Source organism: Marmota monax, unplaced genomic scaffold (genome assembly GCF_021218885.2).
Source record: "Marmota monax isolate L192 unplaced genomic scaffold, Marmota_monax_Labrador192_F-V1.1 WCK01_AAM20220418_F8-fsc00177, whole genome shotgun sequence".
Taxonomy (NCBI): Eukaryota; Metazoa; Chordata; class Mammalia; order Rodentia; family Sciuridae; genus Marmota; species Marmota monax.
In genome coordinates this window covers 545,535-557,967 of record NW_026694922.1, presented here as the reverse complement: position 1 = coordinate 557,967, position 12,433 = coordinate 545,535, and the positions used below count along the sequence as shown (strand labels likewise).

The 12,433-nt window shown below is 60.3% G+C and overlaps 2 protein-coding genes across 2 annotated transcripts; one reads left to right on the top strand and one right to left on the bottom strand.

Moving 5' to 3' along the window:
* Positions 1-405: 405 nt before the first annotated feature.
* Positions 406-6,104, top strand: Gas2l1 (growth arrest specific 2 like 1). The gene is made up of 6 exons (XM_046427225.2): positions 406-540; positions 1,613-2,261; positions 3,717-3,824; positions 3,917-4,013; positions 4,099-4,261; positions 4,774-6,104. The coding sequence occupies exons 2-6, from the start codon at positions 1,632-1,634 to the stop codon at positions 5,804-5,806; spliced, it is 2,031 nt and encodes a 676-aa protein (XP_046283181.1). The 5' UTR covers positions 406-540; positions 1,613-1,631; the 3' UTR covers positions 5,807-6,104.
* Positions 6,105-6,134: 30 nt separating this feature from the next.
* Positions 6,135-8,541, bottom strand: Rasl10a (RAS like family 10 member A). The gene is made up of 3 exons (XM_046427242.2): positions 8,268-8,541; positions 7,095-7,219; positions 6,135-6,819 (listed from the first exon to the last, which is right to left on the bottom strand). Exons 1-3 carry the CDS (start codon positions 8,484-8,486, stop codon positions 6,552-6,554), a joined length of 612 nt encoding a protein of 203 aa, XP_046283198.1. The 5' UTR covers positions 8,487-8,541; the 3' UTR covers positions 6,135-6,551.
* Positions 8,542-12,433: the final 3,892 nt, after the last annotated feature.

Sequence of the window (12,433 nt, the reverse complement as noted above, 5' to 3'; positions counted from 1 at the left end):
GGTCGCCTCGGCTATCTGGACGGCGGAGGTCCACCCGGGAAGGAGGTGACTTTGCAGTCCCCGGCCCCTATCGCTTCCTGACTTGCTCTCGGAAGCAGGCTGTGCCGCCTCCAGCCCTGGGAAGGCCACTGTCGGGGAGGGAGGACCATTAAAAAGGGTCCCCCGAGATCACAGAGGGCAGGCAGGGCCGTGGGGACCGGCCCGGGTCTGGATGGAGCGTCTGGGCTGGTCGCGGCCGCGTGGGGGCCACCTTTTGCTCCGACTGCAGAGAGACGCCAGGTCCGGACTCGGGCCGGGAGATTCCAGCTCCTCCCCCACCCCGCCCAGCCGCCCAGGAAAGCCGCGGCCCCTTTAAGAGCGAGCGGCCCCGCCCGCCCCCTCCGGGCGGGATCCGAATTCCAGGGAGGCGGGGCGGAGACGGCGCGGAGGCCGAGGAGGCTCCGGGATCCGCCGAGGCTCGGGCGGCGCCTCCCTGCGGCGGCCCGGCCCGGCTCCGGCCCCCGCCGGGGCGATGCTCCCCGCGGCCGCGGGATGAGCCAGGTGAGCGTGGGGACCCCCAGCACCCTCTGCCCAGCGCGCACTGCTGCGGGACCGGCCGCGAAGTGCGCGGCCTCTGTTCCCCCAGGGCTGTGTGACCTTGGGCGGCCCTGAGCCCTCTCTGGGCCAGGCCCCGAGCACCTCGGAAGCTCTCGGAGGCCTTTCAGAATCCTGGCCCTGCTTGTACCCGCCTGGGGCGCACCCGGGAGGCTTCTGGAGGAGGCGGGACCCGGGCCGGCAGACCTGGCTGTGGGATCGCACCCCAAAACCAACAACGCCGCGCCGGGAGCGCCCGGACTCTTCCACCCACTGCTCAGCGACCTTCAGCGAGCTCGTACCCTTTCTGCGTCTCAGTTTCCTTATCTGTAAAATGGAGATAATATCATCGGCGCTGCCCTAGCCGCCGTTGTTGCAGTTACCGCTCAGGCTGGCTGCTGGGGGTGTAACAGTGGCGCGATCTTTAGGGGAGAGGCGCTGAGGGAGGAGCAGGGACCTGCCCGCGGGAGATGGAGTGGGCACTAGCGCTGAGCAATGCAGACAACCCCTCCCCGCGGCCCAGACCTGTCTGCTGGGGTCCCAGGTCACTGGCTTCATATCTCTAGGTCCCAGCTCTTTGTGATGGGCACCAACCTGCCTGGGAGGAGGCCTCATCCCCCATCCCCCACCCCAAGAAAGCCAAACAGCAAACATTAAGAAACACGAGTGTGAGATTATCCCGTTGAATCCTTGTAGGCATATGTTTTTTTTTTTTTTTTTTTTTTTTTTGTGCAGTGGGGATTGGACCCAGGGCCTCCTACACGCTAGGCAATGCTCTACCGCTGAGCTACAGCCCCGGCCCTTTTCAGTTTACTTTGAGACAGGGTCTTGCTAAGCTGTCTAGGCTGGCCTGGAACTTGCAATCCTGAGCTGGGTAATGTTTCTGTACCCATTTCACAGAGGAGGAAACAGGCATAGAGTTTTCTCCCAACCTGAACTTAAACCAGGCATTTAGCCTGAGTGATGGGCAGGTACAGCGTTCTGTACTGAGTGTTTGCTGGATCTTCACAGCAATCCTGATCTGTGTCCCTGCCCACAGTGACTCGGCTGGCCCGGGCATGGCGGACCCAGTGGCGAGCATCGCGGGTTCCGCAGCAAAGAGTGTGCGGCCTTTCCGCTCCAGTGAGGCCTATGTGGAGGCCATGAAAGAAGACCTGGCAGAGTGGCTGAACGCCCTGTATGGCCTGGGTCTGCCTGGCGGTGGTGATGGCTTCCTGACGGGCCTGGCCACAGGCACAACCCTGTGCCAGCATGCCAACGCTGTCACCGAGGCTGCCCGTGCTTTGGCTGTCACCCGCCCGACCCGAGGTGTGGCCTTCCAGGCACACAGCGTGGTTCCTGGCTCCTTCATGGCCCGAGACAACGTGGCCACCTTCATCGGCTGGTGCCGCGCAGAGCTGGGCGTGCCCGAGGTGCTCATGTTCGAGACGGAGGACTTGGTGCTGCGCAAGAACGAGAAGAGCGTGGTGCTGTGCCTGCTGGAGGTGGCGCGGCGCGGGGCCCGCCTCGGCCTGCTGGCTCCCCGCCTCGTGCAGTTCGAGCAGGAGATTGAACGGGAGCTGCATGCTGCACCCCCCAGCGGCACCCATGCTCCCACTGCTGGGGACACCGAAACCACCACTGCACCAGGGACTTCCACTCGTGGACCCCGCATGACGCCCAGTGACATGCGCAACCTGGATGAGCTGGTGAGTCCTCCCAGGGGCATACCCAGCATCCCATCTCTGCCTGCGCCCCACACCGGAACCAGGTGGCGGAGTCCATGCTCACTACCTGTCCCTGCCTATCCTGGTGTCTGTAGGTCGGCCTACCCAATGCAAAGTGTGCATATGTTGAATGCCAAGTGTATACCTGGGCCCAAGGAAATGGCTAGGCCCATAGTGGGAGGGGTGCTGGGTCCGAGGCCACACAGTGCAGCTGGGCCTGGGACAGTATTCTGCACCTTGGCATCTCCCCAACATTTCCCCCAGCCCCTTTGGTGCTGGGGATGGAATCCCATGCTTTTTGCATGCTTTTTGCCACTAAGCTAAGTCCCCAGCCATGATTTTCCCTCCTTTTGGGTGCTAAAGCTGTACTAACCATGTGCTGTGCGTTCCTTCAACTGGGGGCCTCTTGACTTGAGCACCCCCTCAGTGCCCTCCCCACACTCGGGAGCTAGAGGTGCATCCTCAACCAAGGTTGAGCGGCTGCTGCACTTGGCTGCGATGAGGTGTGCAAAGCCCTCTGCAAGGTGCCTGGCGCATAGTAGGCACTCAGTGAGCGCCTGGCCCTTCTCTGGGAAGCCCAGCTGCTGCTGCTGGGAACAGGAAGTCCTGATGGAGCTGCAGGAGTCCTGCTTGGAGCATAGGAGGTGCTGAGCAGTGTTCCCAGCCACCCCCCTCCTTTCCCAGGGCCTAGGTGTCCCTGCCACCCCCGCAGCTGAGCCAAGAGTTTCCTTTTTATCTGGAGGTTAGGACTGTGCTGTGCCTGCCCAGGAGGCGGGCAGCCGGATGGCCGTGGGCAGAGGCATGTGCCCCACCCCCGGCCTGGGCCTGGGTCACCCAAGGCCCCACCTGCTCATTTCCTCCGGCGCCGCTGTGGGCAGGGAGGCGGGCAGGGCCTCCCACACAGCCAGCCTGGCAGCTCCAGGCCTGGAGTGACATGTGTGCAGCGTGTGCTTTGCCAGGTCAGTGGCCTGTGTGTGCATATTGGTGTGTGCATGTGTCCCACACGTCTGTGGCACTCCCCCACACCAGTGCTCAGCCAGGCACAGAGTGCCCTGCACTTGTATCCCATGACCTGCCTCCTCCAGGGCCTGGCCTTCCTGTGACCTCAGGTCCCTCTCTGTGATGTGGGTGAAGGAGCATTGAGGACGGGTTCCAGGGCTCCCCCAGGCTTAAGGGCTTCAAGGATGTTCCTCACTGGGGTTCTACACCCCCACCTGATGACAGTTCCATCATCTCGTCCTGGTCCGCTTTCTGGGCCCTGGGGGCCAACCAGGGGAGCTGGTCATGTTTGGAAGCTGCTCCCATGTCTGGGGCAACAAGTCTCCAACCCCCATTCCCCGGAAGCACTTACTTCCTCCTGACCCTGGAGCTGCTGACAGTAAGCCCTGAGAGGAGGGACTTGACCCCTGACCTCCAGCCTGTCCTCTCTGGCCCTAGGTGAGGGAGATTCTAGGCCACTGCACTTGCCCAGACCAGTTCCCCATGATGAAGGTCTCTGAAGGGAAATACCGAGTGGGAGACTCCAATGTGCTCATCTTCGTGCGGGTAAGGGTCCCCAGCTTCCAGCTGCAACCATCCTGGTGGGCTGTTAGACCCAGGAGCTGCAGCCATGACCTGCCCACTCTGGGCCCCCACAGGTGCTGAGAAGCCACGTGATGGTACGTGTGGGTGGTGGCTGGGACACACTGGAGCATTACTTGGACAAGCATGACCCTTGCCGTTGTTCCTCCACTGGTCAGTGCCTGGGGCTGGGTGGACAAGCAGGGGCTCCCTTCCCTGGCTGTATCCCTCATATGTCATCTGTTCTCTCCCCCCACAGCCCACAAACCTGCCCAGCCCAGAGCCTGGACCTTCTCCCCCCAGAGGGTGTCACCCACCCCTAGTCCCCGGCCTGGTAGCCCAGTTCCCGGGGGTGAGCGCCGGGGCTCTCGGACTGAGGTTACTTTACGAAGCACAAAGGAGGGGGCCCAGACCCTGCCCAGGTAAGGTGCAGGAGGACATGGGAAGGAGCGGCCGGGGTGGGGGTGGGGCTTCCGCCCTGGCCCGGATGACGGAGTTGCCTTCCTTCGGCTCCAGAGTGACTCATACCCTGGGAAAAGTTCCCGTGGGTGGGGGTGGGCCTGGCTTCCCGTCTCCATGGCAACCCGACCAAACCAACAACACAGCTGGGGTGGGCCCTGGAGGTTGGGCAGCGGCCAGTCCAACCAGGCTTCCTCTGGCCGGGCCTGGGGGAGACCGGAGGCCTGGGGAGGGGCCGTGGGGGCCATGCAGACCTCATTTCTTCCGCTGCTGTGTTGGGGCTCTGAGTGGCCGCAGGAAGCTGCTGTGGAGCCTCTCACTTCTCCCTGGAAGTCCCCAGGACAGACAGATGCCTTACCACTCCCACCAGCACTCCCTTGGCTGTGCCACCCACCTGCCTTGCTGTCCCTCTCCTTGCCCCTTATGCGTGCGCGCCAGTGATGCCCCATCTCTCTCTCTTGTTCCCTTGCCCCAGGGCCCGGGATCAGCTGCCCCCCATTCCCCGCTCCCGCCGCTACTCGGGGGACAGTGACTCCTCAGCCTCCTCAGCCCAGAGCGGCCCCCTGGGTGCCCGCAGTGACGACACAGGCACTGGCACCCTCCGGAGGGAGCGGTCCAGCAGGCGGCTGACCACAGGCACCCCGGCCTCTCCGAGACGGCCGCCTGCCCCTCGCAGCCAATCCCGAGACCGGCTGGATCGGGGACGGCCCCGGGCTGCCCCAGGCGGCAGAGGAGCCCAGCCGTCCGCCCCCAGCTCTGCCCGCCGGGCCCGCAGCCAGAACCGCGAGGAGCAGGCTGTACTGCTAGTGCGCAGGGACCGAGATGGGCAGCACTCCTGTGTGTCGCGGGGAAGGGGCGGCGGGGGCTCAGGCAGGAGCACCCCCCAGACTCCCCGTGCCCGCAGCCCTGCAGCGCCCCAGTCTCTCCAGGTCTCCAGCCCGGGGCCAGAGTTGGGCGCCACACCCGCCAGTGTCTTCCGCACACCTCTGCAGCTTGACCCGCAGCAGGAGCAGCAGCTGTTCCTGCGCCTGGAAGAGGAATTCCTGGCCAATGCCCGTGCCCTTGAAGCTGCTGCCAGCGGGACTCCCACCGGACTAGCCCCTGACCCGCCTCGGCCCCCAGATCCTCCCGCTCCCGACTCGGCCTACTGTTCCTCCAGTTCCTCCTCTTCATCCCTCAGCGTCCTGGGTGGCAAGTGTGGCCAACCAGGGGACTCAGGTCGGACAGCCAATGGGCTGCCCGGGCCCCGAAGTCAAGCCCTATCCAGCTCGTCAGACGAAGGCAGCCCCTGCATTGGCATAGGGGGGCCTCTAGAGGCACCTGGGATCCCCCTGGCTGGCCCAGAACCCTCGCGGGTCTGGGCACGGGGTCGGATGGACACACAGCCAGACCGTAAACCCTCTCGCATTCCCACACCTCGCGGCCCCCGACGCCCTTCTGGACCCACGGAGTTCGGGGCCTGGCCAGCCCAGCCCTCGGTCACCCCAAGGGCCCAGCCAGATTCCTGAATGTGATGAACCAGCCCATCCGCTCCCCGACCCCATTCCTTCTCCTTTTCCTTGGTGGCCTTAACCTACCCTCTGCATCAGGGAGCCCCCTCGCCTCCTGAGTACCAGACCTCATGGGATCAGACCCCTTGGGACCACAAGGCACAATGGGACCTCTGTTGTACATTCCGGTTGGGGGATGAGCGTAGCTATTTAATTACTAATATTATTGAATGCCTTAGGGGAGGCCGGGCTAGCCCGGTGTCCCGAGGACCTATGGTCCAGCAGAGCCTCTGACAGTAAAGTTTTGCTCCGCAAACTGTTTCTTGGAGACTGAGCCTTGGAGCATCGCACCCCTTTGACAGTCCTCAAGTTGGGATTCTGGAGTTAATTGCCAAGGGGCCAAGCTTGGTAGCTCTAGTCCAAAATCAAGTCTCTGTCTTGCCCATCCCAGAACAAAAAAATCTCAGGTGTACTTTGTTTCTTTTTTATTACCTCCAGAGAGGCGGGACTTAGGGATTGTGTCCAATGAGGCGCTAGGAACAGTTCGATCTCCCAATCAGATACATAGCCAAGTCCTTTCCATCGACTGTGACCCAATGAGGCCCCAGAAAGGATTGATCTTGTCCAATGGGGCGTTGGGCCCCAGTGTAGTTCAAAGAGAGGCCGGTCGCCCAGGAGACTAGGTGGGAGTTTTCCTTATCCAATCAGGGAGGAGATTTCTCTGTCCAATCCGAGTGAGGTTGGGCAATCTTGTCCAATCCGGTCACATGAGGATACAGCGCGCTGGATGCAGCGCCCCCTGCAGGCGCAGGGCTGGATGTGCAGGACGTGCGCGTACCAGAGCACAGCGCAAAAGCTCGCGGAAGAGACGCAGCACGTGCCAGTTGTACTTGGCGGAGCATTCGAGGTAGCCACAGCGCCAGCCCCTGCGCACCAAGGCGGCCAGTGCACGCCGAGGTCCGAAGCGCAGCCTCTGCCGGTCCCGCTTGTTGCCTACCACGAGGATGGGTGCCTCGGGCGCTCCCGCCGGCCTGGGGCCCGGATTGGGGATAAGAAACACGGTGCTGGAGACCCCACAGCCAGAGAAGCCCCTTATCCCCGCCCCAAGAATCTACACACACAGGTGCATTCTTTCCTATGGCCAGAGACCTCCAAGAAATACCAGGCCTGTGTGTGCCAAAGACTTATGTTAGAGACCTTCCTACAGCAATGACCTGATCCTGCAGCCCCTATCTCACTCCCCTCGGGCCAAGGCCTGGCCCAATCAGGCCCCTCTCCCCACCACCACCTCCTGCCGCGCCCCCACCTGGTCTCCGCGATGCGCTGCCGCAGGGCCTTCACGTAATCGAAACTGTCCGGGCTGCAGATGTCGTAGACGAGCACGAAGGCGTCCGTATCCTGCAAGCTCCAGTCTTTAGAGTCAGGACATTCCTGGGGGCGGGAGGCCAGGGTTTGCGGAAGCCGCTTTCCCACCCTGCTGCCCCTTAACTCTGCAGGCGACACTAAACCCACAGTTCATTTTCAGGCCTTGGTCGCTCATCCCCATCTCTAAGCGCCCTCCTCCAAGCTTCCTGGGCCTTACCCTCCTTATGGTGGTGTCCAGTGTAAATTTCTCCAACCATATCTGGAGCCTGTCGTCCACCAGCCCTCCTTCAACCTTGCCTTCCTTTCCTGTTCCCTCGCTCCCATATTCCTTTTCTTCCTTCCAGTCTCCCCCAGCTCAACTACAGTCGGGCCGCTCCCCTCCTTAGCCGCCCTCGCAGGCTACTATTGCCTGTCAAGACTTAATTGCCAAGCCCAGGGTCCTGGAAACCCGCCTCCCTCCAGAGCCCCAGACCACCCGTCAGCCGCAGCCATGCCCACTACTGTTCACTCGGAACCTACTGCTGTTCTTTCCACCTCGAATGCACTTTGCACTTTACCCAAAACCCCACTCAGCCTTCCAGGTTCAGCTCAGTGCCATCCGCTTCAGGAAGTCCTGTTTAATCCCGGCTTTTTCCTCTGAACCTCTCGGACATCCACTCCAAAGACTGGAGAGCTGGAGTTAGCACAAATTACTAAATGTCTTTGCTCCAGGTCACAGGAATGAGGGAGCAAAGAATTACCTCCTTTAGGAAGTATATCCCTGTGCCTGATTCCAATCTCTCCCACTGCTCAAGGCTCTGCTCAAGGATCCAGACACAGCCACAGGACCGTGCAGCGACACGCGCTGGTCCAGTCCCACCAATGGAGGTAGGCAAAGATAGAAACACCCACGGCAACAAGAGAAAGCCTTGGCTAAGTCGCGGGGTTTAGGTCCCGAGCTCCTCCAGATGGGCGGAGAGGGCTCAAGTCCAATACCGGGACACACCATTTTTTCTTCGATTCCTTAACATGGTCAGGAGCCCTGAGACCATCCACGTGGACACGCACGTGTGCAGCAAGCCCACATACACTCCTTACACTGTCACACGCCCCTGCCCACCACTCACGCCGCTACCTCGACACCTCCGGGGCTCGGGCCGGGGCCAGCGACGTCGCCGTCGCGGATGCTCAGGTCGTAGACAGCGCCGTCGAGCAGCACCGCGGGCCGATAGAGGCGGGGCCCGTCCGTGGGTCGGTGGCGTTCGGGATAGTCGCCAAACAGGAACTGGCGGATGATGGCCGTCTTGCCCACTCCTGGAGCGCCCAGAACGGCCACCCGCAGGCTGCCCCCCATGGCCGGCCCGCGCTGCCGCGCCCCGCGCCGGAAAGCTTCATGGGCCGGCGCCGCGCCGTGCGCGCCCAGTCGTGCGCCCCGCGCGCCCTGTCCGGTGCGCCCCGGCCCCGCCGCGCTCCTCGTCGCCTCGCTGAGCAGCCGAGCACAGGAGAGGCCGGGCCCGGAGACAGGGCTGGCGGCGGGAGGGCAGACAGCCGAGCAGGCAGACAGTGGCGGACGCACTAGCAGCTCGGGCGAGTGCCAAAGCTCGGGAGAGAACAGACCCGGAGCGCCGCGCGCAGACACCGCCTCCGCCGGCAGCGCCAACCGCGGCGCCGCCGGGCAGCGCGGGGCCCCGAGGTCCGACCCCCTCGCGGCACAGGTTCGGCAGCAGCGCTGCCTCTCGGCGCTTCGGCCCCTCTGTCCTCTCGCACCAGCGCCGGGAGTCACCGCCCCGGCCGCGACTGGAGGCGCGAGCAAAGGAGCCAGCGGGGCCTCCCGGAGACAGAGATGAGGTAACCGCCCGCCCCTCCCACCCCCTACCCTCCCGGGACGCCCCTCCCGGGAAGGGTCGTGGGAAGGTGACTGGAGGACCGGGAGCCCGCTCCAAAATAGAAGCCCCTTCCCGCCCGCCCCCTTCTCGTCCTCTGCTCCCAACACTGCTCAAGCAGGCTCCTGACAAATCCTGGCCCACTGGAGTCGGGCCGCCCAGGGCGCGGATCAGGTCCCAGCTGTGACCTTGGAAGAATCGCTGTACTGTGCTGGGTCTCTGCTCTGCATCCATCAAAGGCAGACACCTCCAAGGGCTTTTGCTGCTTCCGAGAATCTACCAAGTGCCAGACCCTTTTCCAAGCTGTTCCTTACTTGATCCTTAAATCTTCAGCCTCAACCCTGGTATCTCCATTTGAGGGAAGAGGAAACTGAGGCTGGAGTGAGAAATCCCCAGGGTTAGAAGGGAAGTGGGGCCCCTAGCTGTCTGGTGGCCTTGCTGTCTTCTCTGAGGGACCTGCCACCTTCCTCTCACCCACAGGGGTAAATTGGACAATATATAAATATTGTAAAACAGCAGCCCGGCAGGGGAGGAGGGGACAGAGGGGACTGAACCCAGCACACACTGAGTCACAGCAACTCAGCCCCAAATCCCTGCCTCAACAAGACTGGAGGTAAATAAATAAAGGTCCAGAAATTGGCCAACACCACCTGTCACTGCTAAGGCCATTTCCTTCGGGAACTTCCACCTGTAGCTTCCCTCAAAGGACAGTAACATCCTAATCAGACTTCCAGAGCCCAAATCCCCCTCCCTGGAACTGGACAGGAAGTTCCTACTCCCAGTTTGCAAAGTTGCATTTGCTGAGCTGCCCATTCCCTGGCTTTGCACCCCTCTCCACTACACTGAGGGACTCTGACATCTCTGCCCTCTGCCAGGTACTGAGGTGAAATGCACAGATGTCTGGTTTCTACACTGACCAAGGATTTCATTTACTTAACAAATATTAAAAATCTTACTGTTTGTCAAGATGCTGGCATGGATTCTTTCTGAGGGAAAAGCAGGGGCAAGTTCTGGGAATTGAACCCAGAGAGGTTTTACCACTGAGCCCCATCCCCAACCCTTTTTATGTTTTTTTTTGAGACAGGTCTCACTGAGTTGCTTAGGGCCTCACCAAATTGCTGCGGCTGGACTTGAACTTGGAATCCTTCTGCCTCAGCCTCCCAAGTTGCTGGGATTACAGGCATGTGCCACTGCACCTGGCTGCTGACATGGAGTTTTGAAGGAGAGTGGGGGAGAGGAGGAGGAGGAGGAGGAGGAGGAGGAGGAGGAGGAGGAGGAGGAGGAGGAGAGCATGGACAATACACCCTCCCCAGCCCAGGGAAAGGTGGAGGAGCACGGAGGCGATCCTCCTGGGAGCAGGTGGGGCAACCTCAGAATGTTTCTCTCAGTGGCAGTGTTTTTGTCTCCCACGCTGGAAGAGGGCCTTAGCCTGATTTCACTTCTCTCCTCAACCATGAGAGAGCTCAGCCCACCTCTGGCAAGGATTCTAGTCTTCAAGTTCAGTGAATAGGGACGGTTGGCTTCATATTTTTTCATAGTGTTTCCCTTCACTCGATATCCCTTTTTACATTTTTTTTCTTGTGAATTTAAAAAATTTTACAGCTTCTGAATTTTGTGAGCTGTTTCCCTTCCTTTGGGGAACAAGGCAGGGAGTCAATAAGTTTACCCCCCCCCAACCTTTCTGGTGGACACTGGGCGGGTCTTGATTAAGAATTTTTTTAGGGGGTGCAGGGGGAAGGCTTGGGGGGGATTGAACTGAGGGGCCCTCGACCACTGAGCCACCTCCTCAGCCCTATTTTGTATTTTATTAGAGACAGGGTCTCACTGAGTTGCTTAGGGCCTCGCTCAATTGCAAGGCTGGCTTTGAACTCTATCCTCCTGCCTCAGCCTCCCTGAACCGCTGGGATCACAGGTGAGTGCCCTGCTCCTTTCTTCCTTTTCTGATGGAGTGCCCTCTTCCTGGGCAGTGATTCTCTGAGAACTCCAGGCAGGGCTTTGTACGTGGCACCTCTGAGTGCCCTCATGGCTTCTTGGCCCATGCTTATGGAATGATGGACACTATGGACTGGGAAGGTCCCAGGGCTCCCACAAAGTTCTGCACAATCTTCAGGGGTGTCACCTTCCCTAGGGACTCTCCTGTCAGCATCAGTAGCAGAATTCCCAGTTCCTCAGGACTGTGATGTGCAAGCCCTGACCCCAGAGTCACTTGCTCATTGAGACTCAGAAGCAGTGATTGGCCTGAGCTGATCAGCAGGAAAGGAGATTATAAAGAAGCCCCCTGAGAAGCCCAGCTTCACCCGAGCCCAGGGGCCAGAGGGGCTTCTAGAGGTGGTCAACTGGAATCTTTGGCCCTTTGGAGACTCATGCAGACTGTTCTGAGCTGTCATGGAGTGGGCGATCCTGTGGCAGGCTTCGCGAAGACCAGCAAGTTGGACGGCTGGAGCTGCCTGGGACATGGATTTCTGAGTGTCTCTATTTGGAACTGCGGTGCTGCCGCCTGCTCTTCCACCTCAGCCCCTACTCCACAGTGACCTCCCCGGCCCTCATGTTTGCATCCAGCATTTCAGGGACACCCACCACACACACTTCTCCTTTGACACAGGAGACCTAGCACTGGCCAGTCACTCTTGTCCTCTGTGGCTTCTGAGAGAGACACATCTGCAGCCACGTTCAGAGAAATGGAGACAGGAGCCTTGAGCTGGTGAAGGGCTGTGGGGTGAGGGGTCTCTGGGAGGCACTAGCCTGGCTGGGGGTGATGGGCATGAGAAGGAGCCAATGACACACCTAAGCTTAGCCCTCAAGGATCTACCCAGATGGTAGAGAGGGTTGGGAGTGGGCCTGGGGAGGGGCAGGCACTGGGGGAGAATTTTGCTTCCCCCAGTTCTTTGCCCACAGCCTCCCAACAGCAGCAACCTGGCAGCCTCCCCATTACCTCGCCCCCTCAAGTGGCATCCCCCACAGCTGGCCTGGTTCTGGACACTCCTTGGGCATTGGCCTGGCTCCAATGTTTAATATAAATTTTTGATGTGATTCAAATAAAATGCCATCTTTTAAAACAAATAGTTCTAAAGTACAAATGGGGAAAAAGAGGGTACTCTAAGTTATCAAAACATAAAGGTACTTCTTTGTGGCCTGGCGTGATGCCTGTAATCCCAGCTACTTTGGAGGCTGAGGCAGCAGACTTTCAGCCCAGGCAATTTAGTGAGGCCCTATCTCAAAAATAAAAGTGGCTGGGGATGTAGCTCAGTGGTGGAGGGCCCAGGGTTCAATCCCCAGTAAGGGACGGGGCGGGGGTGGTGGTGGCAGGGAATCTTTTTGAAGAAGGCAGAAACCAAAGAACATTCAAATTCTCTCCAGAACAGAATTCAGAAAAACATCCGAATATATGTGAAAATTCAGTATATGATAAAAATGGCAT